Source organism: Microcaecilia unicolor, chromosome 6 (genome assembly GCF_901765095.1).
Source record: "Microcaecilia unicolor chromosome 6, aMicUni1.1, whole genome shotgun sequence".
Taxonomy (NCBI): Eukaryota; Metazoa; Chordata; class Amphibia; order Gymnophiona; family Siphonopidae; genus Microcaecilia; species Microcaecilia unicolor.
In genome coordinates, this window is record NC_044036.1 from 255,639,409 (window position 1) to 255,658,966 (window position 19,558).

The following is a 19,558-nucleotide window of genomic DNA, read 5'->3' on the forward strand; positions in this document are numbered from 1 at the left end:
ATATAGAACAAACTAGTACTAATATTAAAGAGTTAAAAGGTACAACAACAGCTATAGTTAAAGATAGTGTATTGATTCAGTCCAAACTAGAATGAATTTAGAACTTTAACAGAAAGCTGAATTTACTGTTTCTGAATTTTCACCTGTGGACTTCTTCAAGAAATATTTAATGGAGAGTTGCAGTGTACCTCAAACACTTTCCTCTGAAGAAAGTATATTATTTTCCAGTTTCCTCAGGAGTGCAGGGACCTCCCCAGAAAACTTGGAAGGTACACTCTACGTCATCTGCAGAATTTATCAACAATATTAGAAGATTCATTGTCTGAGGTGCAAGACTGTGTCACACTTTTGGTCTCCTTTGTTTCTGAGCAGGACTTAAATGCCATGATTAAATTGTTTTTTTCATAATTCTCAAGAACCTTTCTGTGGTCAGAGGGTGTGGGCCTATCTTGATGTGACTAAGGGCCCTGTTCACAAAGGCGCACTAGCGTTTTTAACACATGCTAAAAATTAGCACACGCTAACCGTGTAGATGCCCGTAATATTCCTACGGGCATCTACATGGTTAGCATGTGCTAATTTTTAGTGCACGCTAAAAATGGTAACGCGCCTTTCTAAACAGGGCCCTAAGTTCACTCAGGATAGGCGAAAAACGTTTTGAACTTGAGAGAGAGAAGACACACGCAGTTTGGATGCCTCGTTTTTGCTTGATTACCCATGCAAATATATTGTGAAGTACCTGGGTTTAAAATATGGTTTGTTTGGGGGGTGGGGGGAGGGTTGATCCACAACAACTGAAAGCCTTCATGGAATTAAAGAAGATCTCCATGGGGACTTAATTTTGTATAGGCCATGAAGAAATATTTGGAGCCTAGTTCAGTTAGGGTCTTTACCTTATTTTATTTTCTTCTTAATTTGCCCATTGATTTATAGTGCACCCTCCTCTTTTTTTTCATATAAAGAACTTTTGTTACCTCGTAAGTTTCTTGTTGCATTTGTTTCTTTCTGAGTTTTTGGGGAAGTATGTACTTGTAATTGATATTATTATCTATGAATGAATAAATAAATAAATAAGTAAATTACTAAATAAATATTACATACCTACAGGTACTATATAACCAAGCTTTAATGAAAGCAAAACTTTAGCAAGGTATTTAGGTTTAAACCTAATAAGATTTATCTCCCCACCTCCACCCCATTACTTTTCTCTGCTGTTGTCTTTGATAAATGCTCGTCTGCAAGAAGTTCTTTTATAGAGCTTTTTTGCCTATTGAGTACCTTTTACTCTGGATGAATTTGGACAAACTTGTCTTGTGATTAGTCAATTTACAAATATTGGATTCATCCCTATTCCAGTTATTCAACAGGAGCTTTGTTGTAACCTATATTAGGAATCATCACTGCAGAAAGAGAACAGAAACTCAATAGAGGATACAAGAGACTCCAACAGAGGAGCAAGAGTATACTAGAGGAAGCGATGTTTTTCTGATGTTTATCAGAAATGTTTTATCAATGTTTTATTTAAAACCCCAGATCAGAAACCCAATTTATAATATAATATAGTTAGCTCTCAGGAGGTTAATGTGTCTAGCTTGTCATCATGTATCCAACAGTAAATTATTTGGGTTATGGTGTATAATTTACCCCACCACCTTTTACAAAGCTGCACTAATGACTGCTAGTGTGGTAATGCTGACACAGTCCATTCAAAGTGAATGGGCTATGTCAGCATTACCATGCGGCTTTGTAAAATAGGGGGAGGGGAGGCTAGTCTTTTGATATTTTTGGTTGCACTGAGAAAAGTAACTGTCAGAAAGCTACTCCTTGTTGAGATAATGGCCTGTCTTTCCTAGCAGGATTTTGGCAAAGAATGGGCAGAAAGTTGCATCAAGAAGGAGGATGGACTCTTTTTGTTTGCACCTGCCTGTCCATTGAACATATCCAAGGAACCTCAGATTTGGGAGCAGCTGAATTGACAGACAGATACAAAGCTTGAGGACTGTCATCACTGTTCATTGCTTGCAAAAATCTCTCCTCCTTTCTCTACACTTCACATTTAATCAGGAATTCTCTGTTTTAAGTTTCTTTTTTTCTTTTTTAATCCCCTGAAAAATTTTTATTAAAAAAAGAAAACAGTCATCTTTGTGAATTGCAGTTATGAAGAAAGGAGGAGGCTGGATTCATGTCCTAAAATCACCTTAAGCCAACTGAAATGAGAACTACTGGAAGCAAGATAGTAGAGAAATTCCCAGTGGAGTCCATCAGTGCTCTCCTTCAGCAGCTGTATAGCTTAATTGCAGTGAGAGTAATGCCAACCAAAGCTGAAAGGCACTATTCCTAATTACATATGGGAGCTGAATGCAATAGCTCATAGCCTGCATTTGAAGAGAAAGGATATGATCGCAGTGCTTGCAGTATATGGCACCTCAGTAATTCACTGCTTTCACACAGTGGCAAAGGCAATGTTCTGTTGTCTAGAAAAATGCTCAGGCAGGGAAAGCATGTTTCAACACAAAATGTGTCTAAGCATTTTCAAAGCCAGGATCTGTTTCTGAATACTGTTGGTGGCATGGTAGCTATCAGCTTGAAGAAACAGAGCAGGACTCCGTTGTGCAGATGGAAATTCCAGTGAGAAATGTAAATTGTTTCTGAAATAATCTCTGCTCTTCAACTATGTTTTTTTTTTATTTTTACTTGCCAGGAACATTAAACCTCCTGCTTTGGGGTCAAGTAGGAGAGCATTTCAGTACCCTGATATCCCTTCTTGATATGCAGGTTCTCAGTCTCAGTCATAAGGCCAAAACCGGACCATTCTCAGATCATGGCTCATATCCTCCAAGAGTGACACTTGGGTATATTTAATCTGAAGACAATAAAACTAAACCTTATGCTCTTGAACACAGGTCTTTCAATCTTTTCTTAAAAAGAATTCAACAATAGTCCCTAACATCAAACTCTTGCTGTGATCTGATATTTTCATAAATCCTAAAGAAGCCCAGTATAATTTATTTTTTCCATCAAAAAATGTAATGTGACCTATACATTTTTTAACTGGAGGGAATCTTTTTTTTCTTTCATGTAAGAGAATTGGTCTTTTACCATGGTATTTTCAGGCAGATTTAACTCAACTTTCAAACTTTATATTTTTAAGAAATTTTCATTTTTCATTGTAATAAGAAGATGGTAAATTACATAGCATTTGCTGGAGACTTGTCCTGGAAGCAGACACTTGTCCTGAATGTTGTTCCTTTTAAGAGTTAAGTAACAGGGAAAAGCTATTTAAAAATGTGTTTTGTCCTTGCTGAAATTCATGTCAGATGGCTAAATTAGGGAGTTTTGTAGTTTTTTTGCATTGTTTGTTTTATCTTGGGGCTCTTCCTTGCATTTATGTTTGACCCGGAAGCAGTTCTTTACCCAGAATCCAATGTCCTAATCAAAGAGTAAGATTATGAAGGGAAAATATCTATATAAATAAAATCCCCCTCAGACATTCTGAAGCTCACCTCTCTCCAACTGTGGCTCCTGACCTAGGCTATTCGGACTCCCGCACTCAGCCACGCCCATCTGCGCCCTAGGCCACGCCCCATCTGGACATAAAAAGCACTCTCAACGTTCCATTGACCACTGACGTCAATGAAGCCAGTTCGTTTGTTCGAAGCTCTGTAGCAGCAGATGTGGGCCCCGCCCTCGCGTCAAAAGTAATGACGTTCAGGGCGGAGCACATTCAAGGAGCCAATCAGTAGCCGAAAGCAGGAGAGAGGCCAGGTTCACACTCTCGCACAGGACGAAGAGGGAGGGCGGCAACACGGCGAGCAAATGGCTGCGGTGAGTGTCCAATGTGGAGGAGGCGGGTGAGGGCTCGGGGTCGAGGACCACTGGCGACTCGGAAGCGGAGCGGGGCGGGGGGGGAGGGGAGAAAACACCACTGGCTACGACTCCAGCGCAGCCGTCATCCCATTCACTGAAAACAAAAGAAGCAAACCTATGACATGCTTCAGGACGTTTAATACACAGGAGTGGAAGTGACCCAAGCAAGTGTACGGTAAGCAAGGAAGCCCATTGGTTAATCTCTGTTTCAACTCCCCCACGCAGCCATCATTGCTATACACTCACAAACAAGCAAACCTAGGAGCTGCTGCTTCACATTGTCGTTTTTAAATTGAGGACAAAAGGAGAGGGGACACAGACAGACCCTGCAACTGGGAGGGGGGACCCTGCAACTGGGAGAAAGGGACGGGGGAACCCCCCTGCAACTGCAACTGGGAGACAGACCGGGGGGGGGGGGAGACCCTGGCACATACTCTCATTCTCACACACACACTCGCACCCAGTCTCACTCTCCCTCTGTCACACACACACACACACACGCGCGCACATTCACTCTCTCACACACTCACTCTCTCAAACATACACACTCCCAGGAAAACTTTGCTAGCGCCCGTTTCATTTCTGTACGAAATGGGCCTTTTTTACTAGTTTTTAATAAAGCTGAGATTCATAATAACATTGTAGCTGTTGGCAGATAAAGACCAATATTGCAGCAAGGATAACTGTATGTTAGTTACATAAGTATTTTTGGCCAGAAAAATAAGCTAATTGCCTGTTTTTCGCTCAATAGTGAGAACTTACTATTTGAATATTGTATTATTTTCCAAAGACCATACCTTCCCAAAGAAAGAGATATTAAAATATTGTAAGTCCTGCACCACAAACCCTACAAAGAAAGAATCAATACAATGATAATATACATGCAGGGGAGAATGATAGGAAATGGAGAGAGGGGAGATATGAACTAGTTGAACATTTGATGGGCTTCAATAAGTCTGAGGAAAGGACATTTTTCCATAGAAAAGGAATTTCAAGGATATGGTGTCAATATGAAGCTGGAGAGCCAAAGGTTCAGTGGAAGCATGAGATACGTGTATTAATCCTCATGAAAACTAGAGCCATTGTAGATTATGATGCATTTTATTGGATCCCCATAAAAAGAAGCTGTAGTACATCTGTTTTCAGAACCTGTGACATCTCAAACGCTCCTGAAAACTCTCCTTTTCCTGGCAACTAATGCTTTAGCTCAGGTTTCAGTATGGTTCTAAATAATATTGATCTTACATGGATTTTCTTTCAGATTTGTATTTCTCCTTACTTCCACAAAATGCATTTTATTGACCACAATGGCTAATGTTTTGAGACACTAGTAAGTAAAATTTCCTTAAATTAGGGACAGAGTAGTGGCATGAAATTTTGAAACAAAAACGCTGTGGTTAGAAACTGGGAATGAATGCACCATGAGACCCAATACATTCCTTGATTTTCTGCTTATAAAAAGAGAGAGCTAAAAGTACCAAAATGCATTGGAATGGTAGTGGAAAGAAACAGGTGACAAATTCCCAAATCTGTCTCTTGACTAATGCCTCTTGGACTCTGCTAACAATGTTGTCTAAATAGCAGATCCTCTCTCTAAAAAAAAAAAAAAAAAAAAAAAGTACAGCCCTTTCTTTTCCCCATAGCACATTCTGTACTTATAAACAACTGTACTAAATAGACCAGATGAGTCATGGAGTTTCAACATGAACCCTCTCCCAATATTACAAGAAGACAAACCAGGCAACGATGTTCACGGTTGAAAAGCACTCTACCATTTTTATTGTGTAGCAGCAATAATAGTGTAAGATAGCAACAACAATGAAGAATTTATCCTGTAGCCACATTATTTCAGTTGTATAGGTGTTATCTGTCAAATTAAACTAATTATGAAGCTGATTTACCAAGACACACAATTTTAGGTAAGTGAGTTCTATGACTGAAATATCCAGGGACTCCATCTAGAGGTACTGCAGCTAGGACTGGCTGTTCTTGCATGATTGCTGCAGAATTACTGAGGTAGGTCTGTGCGGGCTTATCATGTAGTGGTGGCAGTGGGGATATTTCCACCCCCACCACCACCACTGCCCTTTCACACAGATAGTGGTTCTTAACCCAGTCCTCAGGGTACACCCAGCCAGTCTGGTTTTCAGGATATCCATACCAAAGAGGCAGTGCATCCAAATCTATCTCATGAGTATTCATTGTGGATATCCTGGCTGGGTGTTCCTCAAGAACTGTGTTGAGAAGCACTGGCTTATGGCCTTGAAGCAGAATAGGGACCATCTAATGTGTTGTGTCATAACAAAATATCGTGCTTTGTGCATGTGTACAAAGTGAAAATTCTGGGCTCCAGGTAGGAGATGAGGAGGTTGTGGCCTGATGTCTGCTGCCCTTTTTCAAGGCCTGAAATGAAGAGGTGGGGGGTTGTCACTGATGGTGTTGGGAAGGGTTAGTGCTATTGGTGGTAGCATCAGAGAAGGTCAAGAACAAAAGTGACTGGAGGAATGTGGAGGTGGAGATAGTGGCAGGAAGTGTCTGGGGAGCAGAGGGTGAGTGAGTGAGGGGTTCATGAGGGAAGAAAATGACTGAGAGAATGAGAGAATGTCTGGGAAGGAGAGCACAGAGAGTAAATACCTGAAGAAGAATGAGGTGATTGGAGGGGATGCAGTTTGTGAATGAGGGTTTTGGAGATGGTGCGGGTTGTATGTATAGAGGAAGGAGAATGAGACGATTAGAGATGGGATCCAAAGGAATGGAGGGATGAATGAGGGTATTCGCAGACGTCGAAACGTGATGACGTCGAGGTGGCGGACTTATCAGAGGTGCGAGGGCAGGGCTGAGAGAGATGGTTACAGATTCACGAATCTGACGAACCTTACAAACCCTTCACTTCAGTGAAGCCACGGAGTAAGCTTCAGAACATTGGAGGTGCTTTTTATTATAGTAGAGATTTGGATTTTGCATTACAAGTAGCGGCAGTGGAATTTGAACCAGCCACCTCTGGATTGCAACAGCAGTGCTCTAACCACTAGGCCACGCCTCTTGAAATTTGGCTGTCCCTGGGGGGGGGGGGGGCAGTTCAGGACGTCCAAAATGTTTGAAAGAAGGACGTCCACACCTTCGCTATGCCTCCGCTGACACACACACACACCTCCCCCCCAGGGACCTGCATACTGCTGCGATGGACCTGAGTATGATATTTGAGGCTGACAAAAAAAGTTTTTAAAGTTGTTTTTTTCAGGGTGGGAGAGGGTTAGTCACCACTGAAGGAGTCAGGGGAGGTCATCCCCGATTCCCTCCGGTGGTCATCTGGTCAGTTCGGTACTTTTTTGAGGCTTGGTCGTAAGAAAAAATGGACCAAGTAAAGTCTGCCAACTGCTTGTCAGGGATGCCCTTCTTTTTTCCATTATCGCTCGAGGATGCCCATCTGTTAGGCACACCCCAGTCCCACCTTCGCTATGCCTCCAACACGCCTCCAGGAACTTTGGTCATCCCCACGACGGGAATCAGTTGGGGACGCCCAAAATCAGCTTTCAATTATGCTGATTTGGGCAACCCTGAGAGAAGGACGCCCATCTCCCGATTTGTGTCGAAAGATAGGCGCCCTTCTCTTTTGAAAACAAGCCTGATAGTAACATAGGGGGTCTTTTACTAAAGATTAGCTTGAGTTATCTGCAGCAGGGTCCATAGGAATAAAATGGGCCCTGCTGCAGATAACTTGAGCTAATCTTTAGTAAAAGACCCCCATAATAAGTGACAGCAGATAAAGACCTGAATGGTCCACCTAGTCTGCTCAATAGTCACATTCATTATCAGTTTAAGATTTAAATCAACAATGAATGTGATATTATATACTTGATCATGGTCTTTCTTTGGTGTTTCTGGGACATAGACTATAGAAATCTGCCCGGCTCTGTCCTTATGTTCCAACTACTGGAGTTGCTATCAAAGATCACTCCAGCCTATCCAAATCTGTCTTGCCATTTGCAGGACAAAAATCATAAAAGTCTACCCGGCACTGTCCTCAAGATCCAAACCACTGGAATTTCCTTCAAAACTGTCTCCAGCCCATCCTAAACCGGATCACCATATGCAGGACTCAGACCATACAAGCATTCAAGTCAGCCCAGCACTGGCCTTAGCTGATGCAGCCTGAGTTGCCATCTAAATACCACTTGACATGCAAACACATATACAACTCTTTAAGTTTTGTTTTTATATCATTCATTTTCTAATTCTTGCAGTAACTGTTTTGTTGACAAGTACTTGTTGAAGGTACTTCTATCTGGGAAAGGATTATATTGGTTTTGCCCTCCAGATTCCTCCCCAGCTTGACATGATGGGTAGAATGATCACACTTTATGGGATTGTTTGCCATGGATTTAGATTTTATAGGAAATACAACACTAGCAGAAGTATCAAATTTTAGACCTAATAAAAACCTAGGGCGTCTCAGCATTTACCACCAGCTGATTTTTATCGCAAGCTAAAAATGTTAGTGCGGCCTTTTAAAAGCCCCCCCCCCCCCCATGAATATTACAGGCAAGCTTTACCTGAAGACTGACTTGGGTCTGTGATTGCTCCTCATCCTATCATTCAATTTCAAATGTTGTCTGTTGTGATTTTTTCCACATGTGAGAGGGAATCTGCAGCTGAAATTTTCTCTCCACTTAAGAGGCAGGTGACTGGGTTAAACAAACACATACTTAGAAGGACAGCAGTCAACTCTGCTGTATCTACAACAACTTCTATCATCAGTGTGGTTTACAAGGCACTTCATAGTGTCACACATGTTTATACTAACACCCAGTTCTAGATGCCGTGATAGTTATTCTAATCCATAACTACTTCCTGTCATGTAGATTCAAATTATTAGCCCTTTCCCTATATGGGCTCAAATATCCAATGTTATTTACATCTTTTTTAATATCTATCTATCTATCTATCTATCTATCTATCTATCTATCTATCTATCTATCTATCTATCTATCTATCTATCTAAAATCTTTTATTTTTTCCAGGGGTTCTTAACTCAGTCCTCAGGACCAGGGCTGGTCTTAGTAATTGTGGGGCCCTGTGCAGGCCAATTCTGTGGGGCCCCCCTGACCCTTTGCCTAGCCCTGCCCCTTGCCCAAACCCCAACCCCAAATGACAAGGATTTTTTTTCCCCAATGTTTTTTTTTTTATTTAAGATTTATGGTGAATACTCTTTGTTTACCCAATGAAGAAAGAAAGTGGGGTCAATTTAAAGCTGGAAGATGCCACTTCCAGTCCTACCTACTGTTTGACTGTTTTCCCTGCATGGGGATATATTTTGTACTTATATTTTCTGGTATTATTTATTGGGATCGGAAGCGCGGGATCCTTGGGAGCGCGAGGCCCTGTGCGACTGCTCCTGTCGCCCCTGCCTAAGACCGGCCCTGCTCAGGACACATCTAGCAAGTGAGGTTTTCAGGATAGCTACAATAAATATGCATGAGATAGAGTTGCATACAATGGAGGTAGTCCATGCACATTTTTCTCATGCATATTCATTGTGGATATCCTGAAAACCTGACTGACTGAATGTGTCCCAAGGACTGGGTTGAGAACCCCTGATTTGGTCCGATAGCCAGTCTTTCCATCCAGAGTTCTGCCTCTCTGCATTTTCAAATGTGCTAATATGTTCTCTCCCAAAGTCAGCCATTTTCTTTCTTTTTACTTTACTGTCCTCTAATTTTGACTGTATTTTTTTCATTATCTACTCCCCTCCTCTATGTTCTTTCTGAGCCTATCCTCAATCCATACAGTATTTTCTATGTAGCTGCATACATTCAAATTAAGGAATCTCAAGAGACACTGTGGAAAGGGCCTCCAGAACAGGGATACATCTCTCTGTAAGTGGAAGGTGGCTGCAAGTAATCCCCCTTCTTCCTCTCCCTCCTGCACTGCAAGGGCTGTTTTGGTGGGAATTTATGCCACTGTTTGGATATTTTTTATGTGATATCAAATAATCCCTTCAAGAATCAAATTATTCATTAATACCTCTGAATTTATAATTGTTATTGTTACTTTTCCCAAAGAAAGAATTATGTTGATCCTTTTGAAATATAGGCGGCGTACACTGAAACTGGAGTTAAAGGGATTAATAAGAGTATAAGATAGCTCTATAGTACAGAATAACTGTGAAGCATCATGTTAAGATAGTTTAAATAAGTAAAGTGCATGCATTCAGGTTGGGTGAACTTATTTTCTAATAAGAAATAGGATGAGCTAAGCACTCTGGGTTTGGATACTTTATCTGTGAAATGTAATAGCACCCATGAGACAAACAGATTCTAGAGTGGATTCCAGATACTTTTTCTTTCCCCTCTCTTGGCTGGCAGCTTAATTTGGTATCTTCCCATATCACTTTGAAAACCTGAGGAATGCTACTAGCAGTGAATACCATGATGGAGGGTTGGAATATGGAGTAGACCACCAAAGAAATATTTTTGTTTTTCCAGAGGTACACAATGCAATACAACTATTCATATATCAAACCTGCTGCACATTAATATGACAATTGTATAATTTATGCACCTCAATGCAGTGGGCTTAGCACTAATTCTAGTACAGAATAGTAGCAGAAGTTGGCATTGGTGTGCACATTTTTTGGTGTGCCCTCTTATGCAATGTCAATGGCAGGCATCAGTTGGCACACATAAGTGTACCCAAGTGACATATGTATAACATTCTGTAAACTATCACATAACTGAGAAACATACCCATACTCCATCTATGTGTATGCCCCCTTGCAGTGAGGCACAATCCGCCCAATATTCAGAGCTATTTAACCAGTCAGAATGGCTGTTGACCTGTTAAATAGCGCTTAACCGGCTATCCACCGATATTCAGCAGGGGATATCTGGCCATCCCCCACTGAATAGCCCCAGTTAGCTTCTAGAGGGTAGCCAGTTACATCGCGCTATATAACGGCTATCCGCCAATTTGTAAAGCGGATATAGCGGCCATATTTGGCCATGTCAAACCCTGGAATATCTTTGGCCTGTTTGAGGATAACTGGCTACGTCTGATTATCGACTTAGCCAGTTATCTTCAAACCAGCCAAAAATAACCTGAATATTCAATGCTGGTCCCAGAAATGACCCAGCATTGAATATCCGGGGTTAGCACCAACTGCGGAAGTTACCCGGTCTAACTCCCACAGTCTGAATATCAGACCCCAGTGGCACTTAGATGCTACCTTATGGAATAGTGCTTAGTGCACATAGGAGCCTGTGAAATAATGCCATCCTTGTTGAATGTAAGTGGAACATATCTCTAGTTGAGGAAAAACATTTAGTTTTGCAAAGGGGTTACTTTGTCTTTTTTGTTTTTTATGACTCTCTAGGCACCAATTTATAGAACTGCCTTCTATGTGTTTTCTTTCTGTCTTTCCTCTATGACCATTTCTTTTTTTTTTTTCTTGCCTTTTGATATTTACAGGGACCTGATTCATGGTAATGTGTACAAGTACCATGTGGTCACTATTTCTGGAAAGGAAGAAAGTGAGCCTTCACCAGTTCTCATCTATAGGCATGGAAATGGATACTGCGGAGATGGAATTATCCAGAAGTACGTAAAAAAAGACAAAGATTTAAATATATAAAGCTGATGAATTCTCTACTTCAAAAATATTTTCCATTTGTAAAACTTAAATCTAGCCCCAAAAGAGGGATGCAGTTTTCAAAGCCATTTCTGTGGGGTTTCACTTGTGGAAATGGGTTGTTTGAAAATTGCCCATCCTTCCTGTGGGCAAAAGTATGCATAATGTTGAACAACACATGTTATTTAACGTCTATTAAGGGCAATTCTATAAGAGAGCATCTGTTTTAAGGTTCCATGAACATTCCTATTTAGAGCCTGTTCTATTAAGAAAAATAGGGACCTACTTACGTAAGAACATGCCATACCGGATCAGACCAATGGTCCATCTAGCCCAGTATCCTGTTTCCAACAGTGGCCAATCCTTGTCACAAGTCCTTGGCAGAAACCCAAATAGTAGCAACATTCCATGCTACCAATCCCAGAGCAAGCAATGGCTTCCCCAACATCCATCTCAATAACAGACTATGGACTTTTCCTCCAGGAACTTGCCCAAATCTTTCTTAAACCCAGATACGTTAACTCCTGTTACTACATCCTCTGACAATGAGTTCCAGAGTTTAACTATTCATTGAGTGAAAAAATATTTCCTCCTAATTGTTTTAAAAGTATTTCCATGTAATTTCATTGAGTGTCCCCTAGTATTTGTATTTTTTGGAACGAGTAAAAAATCTTGTTCTACAACACTCAGAATTTTGTAGACCTCAGTCATATCTCCCCTCATCCATCTGGTTCAATTGGTATAGGTAGCTGCACATCAATAGAAAAGATATGCCCCTTATATTCAAAAACATTTAACCTGGCAGGAACGGCACTTCTACTCATTCTATACCACTCAGAATTTTGTAGACCTCAATCATATCCCCCTAAGCCATCTCTTTACCATGCTGAGGAGCCCTAACCTCTTTAGCCTTTCTTCATACGGGAGGAGCTCCAACCCCTTTATCATTTTGGTTGTTCTTCTTTGAAGACTACAAGGATAACCAGGTAAATATGTACATATATTTCTTTGTGCAAGGACTTACATAAGCCATAGAGCTAATAAACATGCTCATGTCTATATTGGGGAGGTATGTACCTAAATTATAGTATTATATAATTTTACATTTGTGTGCCCTACCCACACTTCCCAGACTCCACCCATATGAATAGCCACCTGCAATTACACATCATTGAAAGAAGGTGTATGCATACAATAATCTGTCTACACACTATTCTGTCATTTATAAATGTATGTGTTCACATATGCATGTAAATGACTAGAAACCATCATTTATGTATTATGTACTTGCTGCCAAAATCTGTGAGAATCTTTATAGAATTACCCTGATTATATTATTCTTGAAGGCACAGTTGAAACAGGTTGTAAGAACACATCTTGCTTTGTAATTCTTTCCAAAACTGCGAATGTTGTTTCTTTTGGAAAAAGTACCTGCTGAAACAGCTGGTGCCCATGTTTGCAGGTATTTTACTTAGGTGATTTTCAAAGAGAACATATGCAATTTCTTTCACTTGAAAACTAATGCAAAATCCTTAGGTAAAATGTATATATGAACTTTGCAGCTATTGAAGCAGCCTGATAATTGTCCTCATAGCATTTGTTCAAAATAAAAAGTATTAAAAAGGTGTTGAGAAATCAACGTTGCTTACTAGTAACAGGTGTTCTACAAGAACATTGGTTACTAGTATTGGCATGAATAAGATATAATATTCTGATACTGACCCATCAGGTATATTATATGGGTGTTCCTCAATATTTACACCTTTTATTGGTGTCATATTTTCCTCTGCCAACTTCGGTCCTCACAGGCTAACTATTTAATTGTTCCGTCATGCTCCAAATTTTGGCTATGTTCCTCAAGCAGGTCTGCATTTAGTATATTTTAGTACAGTATCTCCAGCATTGTGGAATATAGTCCCACACGAACTGAGAATGGAATCTTTTACTCCACGATTTAAAAAAGATTTTTTTTAAATTAAACTTTTGTTGTTTTTTTTCTTTGGGCAGTCCAATTGGGTCACCTAATATGTCTCAGTTTTTAGTGCATTGTTTTATGAATATGAATTGTTGTGCAATTAACATTTCCTTTCCTTTTAGTTCTTGTATAAATATGTGTTTGTTTGGGTGTTTGTTTCTATAATTATTTTTATTGGAAACTGATGAGATATTTTTGATTTTAAGGCAGTATAACAAATTTTGCAAAATAAATAAGGGCTCCTTTTACAAAGCGGTGCAACCAATTAGCGTGTGTTGAATACAAAGAAGCCCTTGGGAATTGGGAATTGAATGGGCTTCTTCGCATTCAGCGCACACTAATCTATAGCGCTGCTTTGTAAAAGGAGCCCTTAATAAATACATAGCAGGCCTCTCAAGTGGATGATGTCATCAGATGAACCTCAGGCAGGAACAGTAGCCTGGAGAGCTTTCTGATGTGCTCTGCTGAGCTTATGTGATTATGAAATAGCCTAATTTATGTGTACTAAAATAATTTAGATGCAGACATTTATACCTGCTCAAGAGCCAGTGTGCAGATTTCTCTGGTTGTGCGTGAGCTTCACTGGCTACCAGTTAACTATAGGGTAAGATTTAGGATCCTCTGATTAACATTTAAAGAATTTAATTGTTCACATCCTAGCTAGGTAACAGATTATTTCTGTATGTCCCAATGTACCAGCCTCAATTGGCTAGTGATGGTTTATTTTTTGTTTCATCAGTGATGTGCTGTAGGTTTGTTAGTGTGAGGTCTTTTACCTTTACTTGTATTTTCCCAGTTTTATGGAATGAAATTTCGAAGTCATTCAGGTTAGAAAGTGATTATTTAAAAATTCATAAACTTTTAAACTCATTCCTTTTCAGTTTTGTCTTAGCTTAAATTGGATTATGCATACTGGAGGACGAAATAGACAGGCACTACCACAATCTCCATAGGGAGGAGGAGAAATTGATGGACATCCAGTAATTTTGTTTTGGATTCTAACGCTTTCTACAACTGAGAAGGAATGTCTTCTGCTATTCCCTTAATAAAATCAGCACAGGAGAGGTCCTTTGGTGGTTACTTTCTCCTTTTCTGTGGTGGAGAGAAGTTGACTCCTCCTGATCAGAGTAGTCCTTAAATTCATAATCATAGCCATAGACTCTTTATCAGTCTCATGAACTGGAGAAGTGATCCAAGTCTGCACCTTTTTAGCAGCCTAAACTCTGATGCAGTATGGTGTACTAGACAAGCATCTACCCCTGCCTCCCCTCCTCCAATGCATGTAGATACTACCCCTAATTTAGTTAGCACTGATGTCATTTATCCTCAGGAAACTAATTGGATGTAATTATCAGGTGCATTTAGAGTATCCAGTGTCATCTGAATTTCCATCAGCATCACTATTGCTATTGATGCCAGTTCTAAAAAACACAACAGTACAATGTTTCCTGGATACTTCTCTACATTTCCTCCTAAAATAGTTCAAATACCAAAGAAACATGAGAAAGAGGAGAGGTGACATCCACTTAGCTCATTTAAGGTATACTGACAGCATGATATGGATCTTTGGAGACTGACACAATCTCCCAGGTTCTCTCAAGGGTGAGTGGCCCTCTTAGTGGGGATGCTTAGGAGCACACACGGCTGCCACCAGTGTTCTGACCCCATTTGCATGGAGGCAAACTGTTTGATGTTTACGTATATATGTTAGGCATTGTCTGTACAACATTACATTACCTGTATCTTTAAATAATGTTGTGCCCTTGAGCTACAAATCCCTGTAACCCTATAGTTCCCGGTAATAGGCTCTTTCAGATCACATGTTCAGCTCCCTGTGTCTTATAGGACTCTTTTTAATGGCTTGCCTTGTTCTCTGTGCATGCTGTCCTATTTGCCCCCTTTTCTCTCTTCATCGGGTCTGTAAGAATTAGCCTGCAGCATATCTCCACCATAAACTGAAACTGCCTATGCTGTTTTCTTCTGTATGGCCCCCTTCAAGATTTTACCAGTGTAAATTTATAAACAGCATCACTACTTATCATGTTGCTGAATTACTCCCAGCTTCTCTCTTACATGGAGAGAGAGCTGGTGGAAAACAGACTCCCAGTTTGCAAGGCAAAACTCTTGTCTATCACATATGAACTGTAAGGGTTTTTTTTTCCTTGTTTGATTGCTGCATTAAATAATATTTTGGTTCAAGTTTCTCATAGTGATGTTCTATACTCTGGTTTAAACTGCATGCGAACAACCTCAGTGAAAGGGCATAAGAACATAAGTATATAAGAACAGAACAACCAGCTTCTCCATGTCCCCAGTAACACACATTGGTGGGCTCTAAGGTTGATGCTTCTTAGCTTTTGCTGGATGCTCCACATCAATGTCCCCCAGTTTTGATACCAATGAAGTGGAATACTTTGCTTTGATTGAATGGGAGGCATTAGAGAATGTTCTGCTTTTCTGGCTGTTATCAGTTGTCAGCATTGAAGTGATACTATGCTTTTTGATGCCGATTCATCTCTAGCATCCAATGCAATTCTTGGACCCTTTGATGCCAGTACCAATGTAGCTGGTTTAGACTTTCCCAAACAATAGAGCTTGTTCCTTTTCTCTTGTCTGATACAAACATCCCTGGGAAATATCTTTTGATAGGTGTTGCAACCAGAAATGATGTGTGGAGCACCTAGGCATAGCAACCTTAATCTTGAGTGTTGGTGAAGGATATTAAGGGGGTAATTTATTACATTTTTTCCATCGGTAAAGCATCTTTTACATGTAGAAAATGTCTAACAAGAGCATTCATACTTTTATGAGGATTGTGCATTGGCATTTCTGGAGGCACAATTTAGACAGAGCAAGGGTGGCGTTGTGATGTAGGCATGTCTTTTATAGAACAAAACGTGGAGTCAAAAAGCGCATATAGGAACCAGATGATTCTTTATTGTCAGCAGTGATAACATCAGAAAGACCTGACACAGCTGTGTTTCGGCATAAACATATGTCTGCATCAGAGGTCAAAACAAAATCTAAAAACATAAATCATAAAATTAAAACATATAAATGGCAAGTGACTGACTCACCCGCAAATGCGCAGTAGAGACTTCCCTCTCTGTCCCGCCCTCGTGTCAAAACGTGATGACGTCAGAGGGTGGAGCAGAGAGGGAAACGGAGTCGGACGCTGCCTGCCGCTGGAGCCTGGAAAGTTGAAACGAACCAACATCGCTGGTGCACCAACCTCCAGCCCCCATCCCCGACGTCGTAGCCGCCGCTGCTCCCGCCCCCCCCCTCTGTATCGGACCCCCTGCACTGACATGACAGTGCCTCTCACCTCCGTGTGGAAGCACTGCAGGCAGCAGCAGAGCGATCTGCTGCTGTCTGCAGCGCTTTCACATGGAGGTGAGAGGCGCTCTCATGTCAGTGCAGGGGGCCCGGCATGGAGGGGGGAGGGAGCAGCGGCAAGGAGGGTAGCTGCACATGGGGGGAGGGCAGGGGGGAGAAAGGAGGTTTGCTGGACATGGGGAGAGAGCAGGGCAGAGAGGAGGGCTGCTGGACATGGGGGGAGGGCAGGGGAGAGAGCATGGTTGCTGGACATGGGTCGATGGAGGGGAGGGGAGGGCAGTGGAGAGAGGAGGGTTGCTGGACATGGGGGGAGGGCAGGGGAGAGAGGAGGGTCGGTGGACAGGCTGAGGCCAGGGGAGAGAGGAGGGCTGCTGGACATGGGGGGGGCAGGGGAGAGAGCAGGGTTGCTGGACATGGATCGATGGAGGGGAAAGCAGGGGAGAGATGAGGGTTGCTGGACATGGGGGGAGGGCAGGGGAGAGAGGAGGGTTGCTGGACATGGGGGGGAGGGCAGGGGAGAGAGCAGGGTTGGTGGACGGGGGGGAGGCCAAGGGAAAGAGGAGGGTTGCTGGATATGGGGAGAGGGCAGGGGAGAGAGCATGTTTGGTGGACGGGGGGAGGCCAGGGGAGAGAGCACGGTTGCTGGACATGGATCAGGGGAGGGGAGGGCAGGGGAGAGAGGAGGTTTGCTGGACATGGATGGATGGAGGTGAAAATTATTACATTTTGCAAAACACAAATCTCGCCCGTTTTAATGGGCTTAATGGCTAGTTATTACATAAATAATACTAAAACATCTGTAGAAAAATATAATTAATATAAAACAAATAACAGACATATAAAACTATACGCATATTGGGAAAAGATTCTATATATGGCACCTAAAAAATTGGTGCAGATATCAATGCCGACTAAGTGTATTCTATAAGCACCTCGTAGAGTTAGGCACAGTATATAGAATATGCTTAGTTGGCATCCTAGTGCCTAAAACTACACATATCCCTTTATACCAATGAAAATGTGGTATAAATCCTGGCGCATAGATTTAGGCACAATGCCATTTTCTATAATGCGCATAAATTTCAGAACGCCCATGAAACGCCCATAACCATGCCCCTTCTTGCCTGCGCACATTAGAAGTTAGGCACACTGCATTATAGAATACGCTTCGCGATTTGTGCGAATTAATTCTAATTAGTGCCAATTAGTACTCATTATTGCTTGTTAAGAGCTATTATCAATGCTAGTTATCTTGTTATGCCAATTAAGTTATGCATGTTGTTATAGAATATGCTTGGATTTTGGCACAGATCCCCAGACACGCTATATAAAATCCGGGGGATTATGTCTTAAAATGATGCAAACATGCTATGTGGAAAGCCACAAAAGTCCTTTATAAAATATATTTACACCTTTGGAGCAGGTGTAAATTTGTGTGAGAGAATTTGTATTCTACTAGGGCTCACTGTTGGAGCCTATTTTAACTGATTGAAGCCACTGAAAATCATTTGCCTCTGATCCAACAGTGAAATGTCACAACTGAGAAAAATTGTAATCAGGATCTCTATATATAAAAAAAAAAGTTAACCAGGAAGGGGGCAGCATGACTACCATGAATTAGGACATCCTGCACATGCTCAGTAGAATATTTCAGAAAGCAAATGTTTATAAAGGTGCTGCTTCAGCCCAGGGTCCATTCAATGATGGTGTCTGTCTCTTGTTTGTTCTTGGGGAGAATACATTGTACCTGATCTTAAAACCTATATGGTTTATTAGTTAAAGTTTTTAAAGAAATATTAGGTATTCTAAATTATTTCAGACTTATGTAGAGTCCTACAGGGGGAAACCTCAATTAGAATTTTCAGTGGATTGACAGGACTGAAGTTTGCTAGTTAACACTGTCTGGGGCAAGGGAGATACAAGATGGACTATAGCCCCCTTTACAAAGTAGTTTAGATGTAGTATGATTTTTCATTTTATTGGCTTCATGTTTGCACTATTCCTTCCCATGAAATATATTCCACAAGTCTAATGGAAGGAGGGTGTGTTCTTAACTAAAGCCCAGCTCTTTTCTGAAGGGGAAGATTTTTGTTTTATATAACAACATTTATCTTTTCTGCAGAGATTTAGGGGAAGACTGTGATGACATGAACAAAATAAATGGAGATGGTTGCTCTCTCTTTTGCCAGCTGGAGATGTCTTTCAATTGCATTGGTAAGTCTGGACTCTTCCTGTACATGAATAATTATTCAGGCTTTGTGTTCTTGATGAGAATAAATATCCCTACCCCCATCACCACTAAATAAAACCTGCTCTGCTAGCCAGATGGCTAGCAGCCAAGGTTACTGCAAATGTGGTAGACAAGGGAAAAAATGAAGCCTTGTAAGGTACACTTTTTCTTTCCATCTTAAAGGGGTTGATGGAAAATTAGTTTTAGTGTCTCTGTGACATTGTCAATCTTTGTGGAAATGGTCTTTGCTGCTAATGGAAGAATGGAGCAGGACCAGCTGAGGTCACACCTCCTTTGAGATGCAAATAGATAACTGAAGATCAAAGGTTCTACTAATCCCTTTTCTGAGGTGCAAATTACCAGTCAGATTCCAGTTTCAAGGCTGGTTGCTTTGATTAGCAGGGACTTTCAACACAATGAGGGAAAGGGAAAAAATTTAGACATGGAAGGACACCCAGTAAGTTGGTATCAAAGGGACTGGAGGCTTACATGGGATTCAGTGGAATTTCAAACTAAAATGATT

General features: G+C 41.1%; 1 protein-coding gene across 1 annotated transcript in view; it reads left to right on the forward strand.

Annotated features, from left to right (window-relative positions):
* The window catches only part of PAPPA (pappalysin 1), a 595,681-nt gene that overhangs the window by 260,664 nt on the left and 315,459 nt on the right, over positions 1-19,558 (forward strand). The window contains exons 8-9 of the mRNA XM_030207548.1: positions 11,335-11,463; positions 18,928-19,019. Of these exons, the coding sequence (XP_030063408.1) occupies positions 11,335-11,463; positions 18,928-19,019 (221 nt within the window). The remainder of the gene's footprint in view (positions 1-11,334; positions 11,464-18,927; positions 19,020-19,558) is intronic.